Genomic DNA, 16,057 nt, shown 5'->3' with positions numbered 1-16,057 from the left:
CTTATGTTTTTAATCCTTGTAGCAGGCTCCCTGTCAAATAGCCTTTTGAAAAACACAGGGAAAATTAGATTAGATTTGTAATTTTTTAAAAAGGAATTAATAAAAAAGATCCCAAGAACCTTGATAGTTGGATAGTCCCATTTTGAATACAGAATGCACACTTCCATGAAAGAACAGAATTAGTTTTAGAAGTCCTGCATGCTATTTCTAGGGGGTTTTTATGTTGATGCCAAGAAAAAAGTACTTCTTTTGAAATTTAATTATATTTACAGTTTGAATTATTGGTAGAGCTGCATATTAAGAGTAATTTACTGAAATTACAAAAAATACCTAACACATATGTGCTGAAAATCGCTTTCTTTCACCAAAGTCATTGCACTTTCTAAGCAACAAATGATTTATAACATATTTTCTAACATATCTACTTTCCAGCAAAATTATTCCTGCATCAATGCTAGGAAAGAAGCAGATGAAGAAACACTTAACTGTGAGACAAGAAAACCAATATAGAAAAGATGATTAATTCATAAACTCAGGGTTTTTAAGGTCAGATGAACCATTCTAATAATATAGTCTGATTGTATAAAACAGACCATAGAATCTCACGTAGTAATTTCTGAATCAAATCCACAGCTTCATTTGAAACTGCAAAGTATCTTCAGAATGACATCTAGTTTTAGTATGTTTTCTTCCCATAAGTAAAAGTATACTACATGACTAGGGACCTTTAGGTAAACAGCTGTACTTTACTATTAGCTCGAACATGTCTACTTTCCCTTCATATTGTAAAATCTTACCTTTACCTCTTAGGATAGATGACTACTACTGCTGCTACTCAAACTCTTTACCTCTGGACTTCATTTCGAATGAACTGAATGGATAATGATTTTTTAAAATGAATACATTTATTATTGATAGTATTTTTAATTACAGTATTATTTTAAAATATTAATACTACTATAATTCATGTTTCGAAAATCTTATATAGTTCCTGTAACTCTTTGCATAATTTTTGCAGTTTTTTAGCATGCTGTTTGAAATGCAGTTGCATTCCTGTGCAAGGAACCACTCTGGCCTGGTGCAGATAGCGAGTTATTTCCCTGTTGCTGTCTGGAAATGGTTAGCTGCTAGGTTTCTGCTTCTGTAGCCCAAGGTTATATAAGCTGCATGTTCTCTTAGGAGCTCAGGATCTGTTGCTTATATGTAATTTTTTCTGAAGTATCATTCAGGATCTCAGCATTTTGTGCTAAGTCTATTTTTATTTGTAAATCTACCTGAAAGTTTAACAATAATTTTGTTTTTTCTTCAAGTATTTAAGTTGCAGTAGTCAAAATTTTAGATCTCCTCCCACAGACTTACACTGATGGCAGTTGCTTGGTTATAGAACATGAACATTATGATTCATGCATTTTCTGTTTATTAAGGCACGGGTAGACACACACACACACATATGTATATATATGTGTGTGTGCGTGTGTATGTGTGTGTGTAAGTTTCTTAACTGAATAGGACATTAAGCAATGGGTGTATTTGTATTACTCCTTCTTTTATCTAACTCATTCATAATCTCTTGCACAAATGCTCTTTTTAGTCTGATTATATTCTCTAATCTTTCTTTCAAACACACTCTCCGGATGGAACTTTTCATTGCTAGAGTTGACAGAGTATACATGTAATTGTCTTCTGTCTTATGGGAAGGTAATGGAGCTCAAGTATAATTCACAACTCAAGTTTAAGTCCTTAATTCCAAATTTCTTAACATGGAATATCTTTGAATAGTATATTCCTATGGAACACCAACCAGAAAATGCATAATTTGTATTTCTACTCCTGCTGTAATTCATGTTATCCAAAGTTTGGCCCACACATTAAAAAAGTGTACATCAGAGAGCAGATGCTATAAGAATACAATGCTGATGCAGAACTACTTATTTTCTGAGTAGGAATTCCAAAGTGAGCTGGGTTGTCAAGATTATCAGTCCTGTTGAACGTGAGCTTTGGCAATTTGAGAGATGCATAATGAATCATTATTTGATTTCATTATAGGGGGTATTCCTCCATGAAAAACTGGACTTTCATCTGAGTGCATGGAGTAAGGAATGTGTGACCAGCCGTCATGCTTGAGTTCTGCAGAGGAATTGCACATTGAGTAGCCCTCCAGGAACAGATCCATGCCTACGTGGGCTGATGCAGAATACAATTTCAGAAGTAGTACGGGGTTTAGGTATTCCCATACAGATTTGTGTGGATCCAGAGGTCATGCTTCCTTGCAGTACTGGAAATCTTACTTTCTTCTGATATTTATTATATTTTATAATGTGACTCTCAGTGTTGCTAGTGACTTATACATGGTCTTTTCAGGTTTACCCACACACATCCTTTCGACTTTTTCAGCTTCATGTTTTAAGAATCTCATTCATGAGGAATCTAAAATCAATCTTAATTTTTAGGAAAGACTCAATCTTTATTGATCTGACTGCAGTTGTCACTTGGACAAAAATTCTCCAATGTGCAGGTTACAGTCAAATAATCAGCTCTCCATATGTAGAGTAGACCACAGACTGTCCCAGAATCTGCCTTTTACTTGTACTTCAATCATTAAGGAGAAAATGAAAGGAGTTGACTATTTTCAATCATGTATTACTGTCATATTAGTAGGGTAGCTAACTGAGTTGACATATCACAGAATATTAGGAGTTGGAAGGGACCTTGAAAGATCATCCAGTCCAACCCCCCTGCAAGAGCAGGAATTTGAATTTGAATGAGAGTCTGCTCATTGAGCAGTAGTAAAAGCTTTTTAAGTGCATATGAGGCTCATTACTTTCGCTGTGTGACATTGAGAATGCTTTTACAGATGATACTAGGCAGTAAATTATAATATAGCTATTTACTAAAGAGCACAGTACTATTTTCCAAGAAAACACTGTTTTCCAGTGTTGCCATTGAATTCAATAGAGAAATTCCTCTTTGTTTTCACCAGAATAAAAATTTAATTTCGCTGCTTTAAGTTCTTAAATTCTGAGCGGGTCTATTTTTCTTCTGATAGGAGGCTGACCATTGCTCATGGTTTTCAGGTTAAATGCAGTCTATCATGAATTCTCCTCAGTCTTTGTGACACCTTGAGTATACTTTATATGAAAGAAGTATTCAGTCATAATCTGTGGTGGACTCCTTTCCTTATTGTTACCTTATAACTAAAATCCAGACAAAATTACGGTGACTTACTGAAATCTAAATATTTGGTGGTTGGAGTCTGTGTTTCAAATATTTGTTGTTGTCCTGTGAGGCTATAGCTTAATGAGATCACAGTCTTCTGCTACTAGTCATCAGGATCTGTATTTTACGTTAAAAATTCATCTCTCTCCAATTGGACAAGAGTCTTGGATGCAATTAAACTGAGACCATTGTAAAGCTGCTTGTCTTCCAGTATATTGGATGAAAGATCACTGAAACCTTTTTCTAATGGACATCTTTTACTAAAAGTACTATCTTTGTGGCTTGATGGACACAGGGGAAGCTTGAAGGTATAACTCTGAAGATTATTTTCTAATGAAAATCCAGAAAGATTAAAATCCAAAGTCCTTATGAAGTATTTAAGATCTTTTAATCTCCTTTTATTGTTAGGCATTTTTGTTGTGGATACTTATGTAATTGCTTAATTTGATTTAAAGTGAACAGCCTAGATGAAATTAACTGCTAGTGTGTATAAATGTATGTGTGTATGTCTTTCCCAGACTGATACCTGAATGAACCTTGTCAAAGGTAGGGAGCAGAACATTTATTTCTGTTTGAGCTAGCTTTTACTTTAAAACTCTTGTGTCTCAGTGAGAAGAAAAAAAAACAAACCACAAAAACCTTAATATGAGGTCTCACTGGGAAAACCACTTTCTCCCTCTCCAAACATGTCAAGAATCTTATTTTTATTCTTCAGGGTGAAAGTATAAAATTCTCGAGTGCATTAATTACCCTATTGTAGCTTGGTTGTGAGACTAGTTGCGCACTAATGAAAGAGGGTGGAAGACAGTGTGTGACCCACACAGTACTGGACTCTGTTTTCAGGAGGAAAAAAGGAGACTAGGACTATACAGCAGGGAGAGCAGCCATAAGCCCACTGTTAGGCCTTCTTGCATGTGATTGAGTTTGAGTGGAAGCTTTGTGTTTTCTTCCTTTTTTTTCCCCTCTTAAATTTTCCATAAGGATGTGAAATCTGGTTTACAGCAACCGTCTGTTTCTCATTTATTCCTAGAGAATTCCAGTTAATTGTTGTTCCTAGTTTGTGTTGCCTCCTGAGATACAAAAATCTTTCTCTTTATACAGCTTGAACCTTCATGAGGTAAATGTTTACAGGAATCTGACTAGGAGTATTTTTTCATATAGTTTGTATGGCGTATTCAGTGTACTTAATAGAGCTTGAATATGTTGTATTATCTCATGTTATTCCTCTGAAAAGAAAAGGTGGTTTACCAATTAGTCCTCTGCAGGTAGCACTGTTTTGCACTAAGCATTCCAGCAGGGACATTGATTCTGTGACGGTCGCTGACATGCACCTTGATCAATGAGGAGTGAACAAATGTGTGGCTGCTGCAGACTGTAGTTCCTGGTCCTTGTTTATTTAATTTAATCTGCTCTTTTGATTGTTTGCTTGCTTGTTTGTGAAACTCTTCAACTTTTCATGGCTTTTTATGGATATGTTGTCACTGCACAAATCAGTTTTGGGTCCAGTTGTTTTTCATTACTTACACCTATTAGAAAGAAATACACTGGAAAATAAGATAACTTTGTGAAAATTATTACCTTCAGTGGAAGGTGTCATGCTACTTCTTTAAGCAGTAACGTAACTTAAATTTCTAGGTCCTCTTGGAATTTTCTCAATATAGGTATCTACTGGAATAAGAAAAATATTCCTTCTATATTTACTGATACACTGTCTTGTATACTACAGTGATCTTTTCTTTTTTCCAGATTACAGAACAGGCCCATGTTTCACACAAGTTAAGAACCAGATGTGTAAGGGCCAGCTATCTGGAATTGTTTGCACGAAAACCCTCTGTTGTGCAACCATTGGGCAAGCATGGGGCCACCCCTGTGAAAGGTGCCCTGCTCAGCCTCAGCCATGCCGTCGTGGCTTCATCCCTAATATTCGCACTGGATCATGTCAAGGTAAGCCTTCTGGTTCAAAGTGTCCATGGCTGTTTTGTTGCTGATATGCATCTTGAAAACCTTGTGTCCACTTAAAGTTACTGTTTTCCTTGTGTGTGTTCTATGTCTTACTTTTGATAGAATTTGAATATGTTTTGCTGCTTCCAGATTTTAGCTAGTGTACATATAGTACAAAACTCAAGTGCCTGGAAAAAAAATGAATGCCAATCAGGGAGCTATAAATACAGAGCATGAAAAAAGTCAGAATGTCTGTTGAGCAGAGCCATCAGATACTGTACTAGAGCACCAATGAGGCAACTGGCTTATGTTGCTGTAGCCCTTAATATATACTTCATTCATTCTACTGGAAAATTCACTCTTTCTTGTTACTGAGTTGTTTTCTTTCTGAAGTGATTGGTAGTTATTATATAGACTTTTTAAAAATATGTCATCATTTAGATAAAGCACATAGTGAACCTTCTATCTGTTCGGTTTGGATTATTTGTGCTAGGCTAAAAAAATGCATGAGTAGTGCAGTGCTGCAGTCTTCTATGTCTAGATTGATAAAATGTTTGAGAAATGGGAAAGTTTTCTTGCTTTCATACCCAAGCATTGTCAGACCAGGGCTGGGGGGAATCCCATGCTTACCCAAATAAGCTTCTACCCTGTTATCCTTGGATTCTGCTTGCTGCACCATTTTGTGTCATGGTCAGGCTCTTTGTTACTATCTACCGCATGAAGGAATAAGGTTCCAAGTGTAAGGTACAAAGTGAGGTTTATTTGGCTAAGGCATTCATTACTTGGATAACAATTACACCACCCTGCGAGTGGGGACTATTCTGCTTCTATTCCAAAATTCCTTATAATATGCCTAACAGGTATCACTCAGTTGCCAGAAGTGTCCTTGGCTGGCATCACAAGTGAGGCGAGACCACCAAAGCACAGGCCCAGGGAGTGATTCATACACCCTTCCCTGTGGTGTCTGCACTCACCACCTGGTGGTGCCTGAGCTGCTGCCACGCCAGCTCAGGCCCAGCAAATGAGAAGACCAGACCTTACCACAGCACAGCTCCTCCATCTGTTAACAGTGCAGAGTAAGGTTAGTGTTTGGGCTGAAATCAGATGCTGTAAGTCAACACAGTTCTTTGAGTTCTGATTGTGATCTGTATAATGAAATAAACAATCAAGGAGAGCAGAATCCTTTTTGATCAGTCAAACTCTAGTCAACCTGGGGTTAATCAGAGGTTCAAATAACTTTGGGTTACAGAGTTTTTTTGTTTGTTTGTTTGTCTTCTGTTCATAAAGTTCACAAAGTGTCTATATACTGTTCTGTCTCTGTGTATCCATTGTATCCACTTGGCTTCCAAAATCTGTGTGAGACAGTACAGCCAGGATACTGCAGGCATTTCATTTATAAGCAGGTCTCTGTGACAGGGTTAATATTCTTCTTAGAGAAGTTACAAAGTTCACACCAAGCACAGGCATACTGCATGTGATGAATGCATTTTGAGGCCCAAGTGTCCGAAGACAAACACTAGGTTTTACTTGGAAGGGAGCAACTAGGTGGGCTGGGTGTGAGTGAATGATGGAACACATCTTCTGTCTAGATATTGCTAAATCATGTCCAGATTCCTTGAAATACTTCAGAGATGAAACATTTGGTTTCCAGGTAAACTGGATTTCACCAAGCACTAGTTCTTTAGAAGAAAAATGCTTGCAGAAAGGTCATGCCTCTGATAAAGCCCCATTTACAATCTAGCTGTTGCATTTGGGCATTGTACTATTCTGACTAAATCAGCACAGATTCAGGAACTAAATCCAAACTTCTTCAGCAAGTGTACTTAAAATCAAATCCAGTGGTAAAAAAAATATAAATAAATAAAATTTGCCTTTTTCGTTGTCTATGAGCAATTATACCTGCTTAGATGAAAAAGTGTTGAATGGATAAGGTTTTAATATGTTTGTCCTCCCCCATCTGCATCTCTTTGTTCTCTGCATCCATAGTGATAAAGATCTGGTTGTGGAAGGGAAAAGGAAAAGAGAAAGAAAACAAACATAAATATGAAGAGGAAAGAGATGCTTTCTTCTGCGTCTTAAATAAAGTTTACCAGCTGCTTCATTTAATGTTGCATCTAAACTAACAGGAAAACTGACTGAAAATGGAAAATAGGATAATGGTTAAAATTCTTTATTTGACATAGTGAAAAATCTGCAGGAGAAAAAAGATGAAGAAATATTTTTTCTAAACACTTTAAAAGTGTAGTAATCATAAACAGTTATTTCAATCATAATAGAGAAAGGAGTGAAATAAAATTATGGTTTTTTAAAAAATAGGGAATGTATTACTTTAACTCTGTAGTTCAATTCTATACTTACTGTAATCCAAGAAGAGAAAATAATACGAAATTGATCTCTGCACAGAGGAAACTCTTTGGAAGCCATGTGGCTACCTTTTCTACAGTCTGCAAAGGAATGGGGTCTTCCCTTTACTTCTATTTCACAGCTTGGAGAACTAACAAAATCAGTTGATTTTTGCCTCTTCTGTTAAATGGCAAGCTGTTTGACAAGAAATATTACCTGAAATCTCACGAAAGATCCTCTTTAGGTTTTGGAACAAAACTTCCAAGCCTTCTCTCTTCTATGAAATTTTGGATGCATGTGAAATTTTGTTGTGAAGGAATTAGTATGGCTGCTTAATTCTGAACTCTCTGATAGCTAGGCTTTTCAAAAAAGCTAAATGCTTATGGTTGATATGTAGATCATGCATTAGTCTAAACCCTGTCCTCCCTTTCCTTGTGTACAAAAAGTTTCAGTCTGCTTTAGTACAAATAATTTCACAGAGGCCTCTGTGATCCTTGGTGTTACTTTAAGTGCCCATTTGCACTTGCACATTGAGTCATGTGATACTTTTGTGTAAAAACCTACAGAAATACAGGATGTTTTATATATAAAGAAATGAGGGTGGCGACCAAAAATCCTAAACACAATTTGAACTGGAAATAGCACATAATAAAATAAAATAATACAGGAAGTTACTGAAAGTAGGGTGTGAAGTGAAAATGGCAATGTATTTTCTAAGAACACTTATTTAATATTGACAGTCCAACCTAGAGCAATCTGTGAAATTCTAGTCCCACTTATCACTTCAGTAAAGTTGTGCAGATCATTTGCCATACAACTTACTCTGGCTGAATAGCACCTAGTTTCTACTGATTTGAGCAGTTTGTCTTCTGTCCAGAAAGAATATCCAACAAGAATTATCAAATCTAGTTAAGGTGGACAGAGCTGTAGTCCATATGTACAAGTAGAGATGCTTTCAAAATAAAAATCTGTGTTTTTTAGTGGCCATATATAAGGAACAATCTGAGGTCATGGGATAACAGCAGTAAGCTGTGTAGATTTGACTTAAGTATTTGAGCTATGTGAGTCATAAGTCAGTAATGTAATACATTTTGAGCTTATATGGAATCAGGTACAATATGTGAAGATCTGAGTTACATTACTCCTGTTATTGCCATATCTTACATTGGTGCTGAGGTAGAGAAATGTACTGGGGTTTGCTGGGGTTTTTTAATATTTTAATAATTTCCAAGCTCTCTATCAGCAAAAGCCTTGATGAAGTTTTGTATCTTATGTTAAGTAATCCTTCTTTTTTGTCCTTGTAGATGTTGATGAATGCCAGGCTATCCCTGGAGTCTGCCAAGGAGGAATCTGTATCAATGCAGTAGGTTCATATGAGTGCAAGTGTCCTGTTGGTCACAAACAGAATGAGGAAACTCAAAAATGTGATGGTAAGTGATGTTGTCAGAGAACATACCTAAAAAGTGGTTAAGTAAAGCATTAGAGTGCTTCAGTAATGAAAGAAAGGTTTCTAAATAGTTGCAGTCTCTGGCATGAACGGACATAACATCATTGTACTGGTCTTTTTGTTTCTTCACAGCATCATCTGGTTCTACTTGCCTGTTCATATTTTGTATTAGATATTTTTTTCTGTCTGACTCATTTGGGTAAAGGAAGTATCTATCCTGTTTCAAAATTTAGAACTAGTGATAAAGACCACACATCACATAACTACAACTGAGTTATTAGGATTTTGTTTGTTTCCTCAAAAATGTCCTAAATGCTCTAGTACAGGCAGGTATTTTCAGACTACTGACTACAGCATGGAAAGCCAATGTAGTGGTTTTGATAATGGATGGAAGAAGTTACTGCTGGGTATGGTTTGTGTTGAAGAGCCTGGGTAAGTAAGAAATACAGGGCAAATGTCCTTTTTTAGATGCAAAATCAAGTAGACTATGTTTAATAAGCATTGTTTAATAAACATAGATCATGTTTACTCAGTAAACATACTGATACAATTAAGAGCAGCAATTCTGTGTAGTTTAAAGTAATGCTATAGAAAAAATCCTGAGTTTTTGTGGGTTTGATGAAGAATTCACTGATTTGCGTGAATTTGCCATGCCTTTGAAAGAAATCAGAACTCAAACTTCATCCCAACCAGTGGGTACCTTCACATTCAAGTTACAAAGATCAGAGGACTGCTTGTTCAAGGCGTTGGCTTGTGGTTAGGTAGCAGTGTACATATGTTACCAATGACATTATACTCAGTATTCAGTTACATACAAATACATAGTTTGTAGCCAATTTTGGAAGTCCTCTCAGAGTTTTCCTTAGTTTTTGTCGTGGTTTAAGCACAGTGGGCAACTGAGCCCCGTGATGCCATTTTGTAGGCCTAGACAAATAAGAGCTGAGAGGGTTGGGTTTTTTTTGCTCACCACTTATGGTCACAGGCAAAAGACAGACTCATCTTGCGGAGAAAAAAAACAAAACAATTTAACCTTGTTACCAGTAACATCAGAGTAGAACAATGAGAGATACAACCAGATCTTAAAGTCAAATACCTTCCCCCACCCCTCCCTTTTTCCTGGGCTCAGCTTTGTTCCCAGTTTCTTTATCTTCCCCCTCTGCCCAGTGGCACAGGGGGGTGGGAATAGGGGTTGCAGTCAGTTCATCCCATGCAGTGTCTGATGCTCCTTCCTCTTCAGGGGTAGGGAGGACTCCTCCCACTCCTCTGCTTCCACGTGGCACCCTTCCCACAGGAGAAAAGTCCTTCACAAAGCTCCAATCTGGGTCTGCCCACAGCTACAGTTCCCTCACAGGTTAACTGCTCCAGCACACACTGCCTGGAGTCAAGGCCTCTTCAGGGGCAGCCACCTGCTCGTGTAGATCTGCTCCACAGCTAAACCTCCATGGGCTGCAGGCAGGTCAACCTGTGCTCTCGCCATGAGCTGCAGGGGGAACCTTGTCTCTGGCCACCTCCTCCCCCTCCTTCCTTCACCAGCTTTGGTATCTGCACAGTTGTTCTCCTCATGTCACTCCACTCTCTGCTGCAAGTCTCTTCTGATGGCTCTTGAAGAGTTCCTGGCTCTCTCTCTCGCACTGGAGCTGCAGTGGGGCTTGAGCTTAAGTTGAGGTTGAGTCAGTCCAGCCTAGTCAGGCCAGGCCAGGATCACACCACCTGCATCCAGGGTCATGCTGATCAGGTCAGGGCAATTGAGAGGGTGGGCTGGGTGCTGCACATTTTTTAAAAGTATTAATTCACAGAGGTGCTGATTGGCTTGGCCCTGGTCAGAGGTGGGTCTGACATTTAGAGGTTCTAGTAGCTTCTTACAGGGCTATCTCCATAGTTCTCTCTCGCTACCAAAAAAAAAACCCAAGAAAAACCCCTCACAGAAAACCCACTATGGTTTTGCCTATGATACAGATATGACAGAGAAATTAAATACAATCAGTTTGAAAATCACATTTTATAAGTGAATATGTTTCATCTGGTGGTGTTGCAAGTTGTTAGACTACCGAAGGGTAAGTAAAAAGTACCCCAAAGCTATTTTTCTCTAGTCCTGTCCTCCACCTTATTCGTTTTATTTTTTTAATGTTGACTAATTTCAGTTTCTGCTCAGTACACCATGATATTCCTCTCATGAGCTTTTCTAGGGGAAACCTGGCTATATCTTGTTAAAACCTTCCAAGAAGCAGCTTGCAAGAAGTAGATCTGCAACTGTATAAATAGAGCTTTTATTACCATAGTTGAAGAGAAATAGAAGCAGTTTGTGTATGTATCTATGCATAGGTGAGTGTATATCTCCCTAACTGTATACAAGAGTGTGCTGACAGGTGTCAAACACATGCGCAGATATTTAGGGCTCCTCAGGGCACAATCACATTCACAGGGAAACTAGGTCCATTTGAACCATTTTAGAAGTAAGGGAACAGCAGAAGCCTTGCTGACACCAGGAAAAAGAATCTCTATACCTTGAAGACTACAGAACAGGACAAGGTTTGTAGACCATTAGGACACTGTGGCACTATCTCCACAGCCCTCTGCAGGATCGAGGGAGAAACCAGAAGGCACCAAGTAGTGTGAGGAATCCTATGAAAGAAGATGACTGAAAGGAAAATTTGTAATTAGAGCCTCTTTCCTTGGAAGAATTAAGTCCAAGGCATTTCGTCTACTCTTCTGCTTTGCTCTGTTCCTCACAGGTTGCCATGCATGAAATAAGCAGCACATCCTTCCCTATTTCTGTGGGAGGCAAAATGGGTAGTGGGATTTTTCTTGCTAGGAAGGCAAACAGGAAGGAGTGGCTGAGTGGGATATAAGAGATTTTTAGATCCTCAATGAGGCATTTGAGTATAGGAAGGAGAATTGTAATGAGAAGAAAAGAAAGAGGGTAAGGTGCTTTGTTCTACCTTCACAAGAGCCCTCCTTTGGGCTTGCCCATGTTGGAAAAAGTGGAAAGGAGGTAACTGAGACCACATATCCACTGCTTCTGCTCTTTATAGAAAAGGACGCCATGCTTATCAGCTTGTGACCCTTTACTTATCTTATTTCTCCTCTCCATCTATGTGGAGAGAAGCCCAAAGGTTGAAGCATCCCTTTCCATTCATTGCTAACTGCAAAATCCCTAGCTGCTGTTGGAATTGTCCGCTGCTTGATCACTGGGTATTAAAATCACAACATCTGTTTTATTTCCCTATTGAGTAGCAGGAGTGAGAGGTGTGGGACATTAGTAATAAATGAATCAAAACAAAGTATGAAGATGTATAATAATATTAATACACTACTTGTTTTTTTCTGATCTTGTGCCCTTGTGGCTAAGAAGGCCAATGGCATCCTGGGATGGATTAGGAAGAGTGTGGCCAGCAAGTCAAAGGAGGTTGAGAATAACCTCCCCTCTGCTCTGCCCTAGTGAGATCATATCTGGAGCGCTGTGTTCAATTCTGAGCTCCCCTGTTTAAGAAAAACATGGAAATACTGGAGAGAGTCCAGCAGAGGGCTACAAAGATGAGGGGACTGGAGCATCTCTCTTATGATAAAGGCTGAGAGACATGGGACTGTTCAGCCTGGAGAAGAGAAGGATCTTATCAATGCTTATAAATATCTAAAAAGTGGGTGTCAAGAGGATAGGGCCAGATTCTTTTCAGTGATGCCCTGCAACAGGACATGGGGAAGTAGGTACAAACTAGAACACAGGAAATTCAAGCTCAACATGAGGAAAAATTTCTTCACTTTGTGGGTGAGAGAGCACTGGAACAGGCTGCCCAGAGAGGTTGTGGAGTCTCCTTCTCTGGAGATATTCAAAACCTGTGTAGATGCTGTTCTCTGCAACCTGCTTCAGGGGAACCTGAATGGGCAGGTGGACTAGATGATCTCCAGAGGTCCCTTCCAACCCCTACCATTCTGTGATGCTGTGATGCTAATAATTTGGAAAGGTAAATTGTCAGATATCATTAACAATTACATGCAACTTAGTTTATGACTGAGTTGATATTACAATGTCTGGCACTACTGTCAGGTCAGAGGTGGTACCGTACTGATGTGGATATAACTTGCACACCAGAGCTAACTTGTATCCTGCCAGCTCAGAGCACAGGCACAGTGAACTTAACAGCTAGCTAAACCCCCCTTAAATCTGACATATACCTGTCAGAATTAATTTTGTTGGTATCTTAATGCTATCATTAGCTTCTAAGCAATGTACTTCTGCAATGTTTACACAACATTTAGCAAGTGAATAAGCGTCTACTGTTTGTAATTGTCTTTGCATAGCTGGCTATTTTTATGGTCATTTTGTATTATGTGAGATATCAAGCTGTAAGTACAGTTATCATGATTTTGAAAAAGTCTGAATACACATTATCTTTCAATAGAATTCAAGCTTGAGTTTACTGAGCATCACAACATAAAGTACAAAAAATTCAGAAACATTTTCTTGTTATTGTGCTATCAAATACAAACAACTATCAAAAACAATTGCAAGTGTTGAATGTTTTCCAAAATGTGATCATGATGTCTCACTGTAATGAGTGGATTTGAAAATGTTAGAATGGTAATCAACTCATCATTTCAAAGCTGAAGCAAAACCAGCTGTAACTGCTAAAGAAACATGTAGCGTATTTGATTGTGTAGGTGATGTATAGATTAGAAATGTATGCTTTGTTGTTGCTCATCTTGGGTTTGTGTTGTCAGTTGTACCATATTTCATTAGAGAGCTTTTATTTAAGTTGGTATTCTTTGAAATACATCTGTTAATGCAACCCCACCAGCTTCTCTAGTCACATAATTCCCCACGAAGAATTATGCAGATAGCAACCCACAGTCCCCAGCTTGCACCTTTTTTTCAGCGGGAGGGGGGAGGAACCATCATGAAACTGCTACTTGTCCATTTCCCCATGCTTCACAGCCAAGGTGGTAATGCCAGAATTATACTAGTGTAATACTATGCTTACATTATTCCAAGAATGGAGTGGAGAATAAAAGCCAAGCCAATAGTTTTATTCAAACTTTATTAAAAAAAAAAGTATTTGAGAGTTCATAATCTCTCAATGTGAGATGATAGGATAAAACTATAGCCAAATAATTATACTTTCAGTTAGTGGGACTGGTCATTTGAGTGAAGTTACATCAATTATATGTATGGATTGTGCCTTAGGGGTGGATATAAGGAATTGGTCTACTATGAGTTGGAACCTATGTACAGAAAAATTATTTTGTAGAAACAGCATTGTTTAAATAAAGTTTTTTATTTAAAACATTATTTTCAAGTGAGGTAGTATGGAATATTCTGCTCACTCCTTTTCCTCCTTTAAGTATGGAAAACCAGATTAAATGCTACTTGCTGGCTATAAAGGACAGAATCCAATTTGGAGTCAGCATCCAGGCAAGACTCCAGTGTCCAGAGGCAAAGGCTGAAATCTTCACTACCTGTTCAGACCTTCTACATTTAATGGCAGGTCTTCTACATAAGATGGAGGGGTTTGAGATCTCCTGCTATGTTCTTTGCCCTTAAACAACCAGATGTATTTTGTGGATTAGGGTTTTTTCTCCTGTTGTTCCTCCTGGAAACAATAGCTATGGTTAGAATAAGTAGGAATATTCATGTTCTTTTTGTGCCATAATGGATTTTGCTAGAACTATGCCAAGGAATAAACATTGCTTTGCTGGACTGTTTACTAGGCTAGTCTATCTACTCTGCTCTCGTGGGACCCCACCTGGAGTACTGTGTCCAGTTCTGGAGGCCCCAGTATAAGAAGGACACTGAGCTGTTGAAGCAGGTCCAGAGGAGGGCCACAAAGATGATCAGAGAGGCTGGAGCACTCTCTCTACAAGGACGGACTGAGAGAGTTGGAGCTGTTCAGCCTGCAGAAAACAAGGCTCCAGGGGGACCTTATTGCGGCCTTCCAGTGCCTGGAGGGGTCCTACAGGAAAGCTGAGGAGGAACTTTTTACGAGGGCAGGTAGCGATAGAATGAGGGGGAATGGTTTTAAACTGGAAGAGGGTAGATTTAGACTGAATGTTAGGAAGAAACTCTTTACTGTGAGGGTGGTGAGACACTGGCACAGGTTGCCCAGGGAAGTTGTGATGTCCCCTCCCTGGAAGTGTTCAAGGCCAGGTTGGACAGGGCTTTGGGCAACCTGGTCTGGTGGGAGGTGTCCCTGCCCATGGCAGGGAGGTTGGACTGGATGATCTTTAAGGTCCCTTCCAAACCAAACCATTCTATGGTTTGCTTGCATTGTATTCCTGTGTTTCTTTTTAAAAAAAGAATCAGCAAAAAGGCATACATTCAGCTTGTTGGATTTACCTTGATCCTTAGATTACAGTTTACTGACACTGACCTTTCAGAAGTTAATGGCAATTTCAAGAATTTTCAAAGTGCATGAGAGCACCTTTCATGTGTAACTCTGTGTGTATGCCTTCATGTGTAGACATGTGACTAAGTAGGTTAGGCTATTTGGGAAAAATATTACTTTTAAAATTAATCCAGCTCAGTGTTCAACATTATTGATTTTATTTGTAAGCTCTTCTGTGTTGCTTATTTATAGACTTTCCACAGTAGTCAGGACAACTCCTTCCACTACTGGGCAAGTCATGGAAGGATTCAAGGAATGGGCACAGAGCTAAAAAAATTAGGAAAAGCCCATTACAGGGATTGTACCAAATTCCAGATATCTGGAGCACTGGTGTGATGTCTTAACTGAACAAAAGAAAAACCTAGACCCTTCTCTTTTTTAGCCTATAAGTTTTTATCAACAGTGTACAGGGTTTTCATTGGGACTGTAGTTCTGTTCTGTTTTGGGATGTTGTCTTCCAGAATTAATGGAACTTCCATCTTTGGGTTTGTAGATGGATTGTCTATAGATAAACTGAGAGGAGAAATAAGCTTTCAGTTATGCTTGGTAGTTTACAGAAGAGATGGACTACTATTTATTAGTACTTCAAGGATCTAATAAATGTGTTTATAAATAAGTGTTTCCACTTACTCTTCTCAAATTGAAAATACATCATACTGCATGACTACATGTAGTTAGTTATGATATCCTTTACAGTCAATGGTACTCTAGGAGGTAGGATGCCTCTGAT

The 16,057-nt window shown here is 38.5% G+C and overlaps 1 protein-coding gene across 1 annotated transcript in view; it reads left to right on the top strand.

Moving 5' to 3' along the window:
* Positions 1-16,057, top strand: part of LOC104547940 (fibrillin-2-like) — a gene marked incomplete at both ends in the record, with an annotated part of 39,673 nt that overhangs the window by 16,153 nt on the left and 7,463 nt on the right. Inside the window, 2 exons of the mRNA XM_010193813.1 lie at positions 4,963-5,160; positions 8,805-8,930. Coding sequence (XP_010192115.1) covers positions 4,963-5,160; positions 8,805-8,930 — 324 coding nt within the window. The remainder of the gene's footprint in view (positions 1-4,962; positions 5,161-8,804; positions 8,931-16,057) is intronic.

The sequence above is a fragment of the Mesitornis unicolor genome, unplaced genomic scaffold (assembly GCF_000695765.1).
Source record: "Mesitornis unicolor isolate BGI_N332 unplaced genomic scaffold, ASM69576v1 scaffold8851, whole genome shotgun sequence".
Taxonomy (NCBI): Eukaryota; Metazoa; Chordata; class Aves; order Mesitornithiformes; family Mesitornithidae; genus Mesitornis; species Mesitornis unicolor.
Note: the sequence above shows the minus strand (reverse complement) of the source record. Positions and strands in the feature narration are given on the sequence as shown.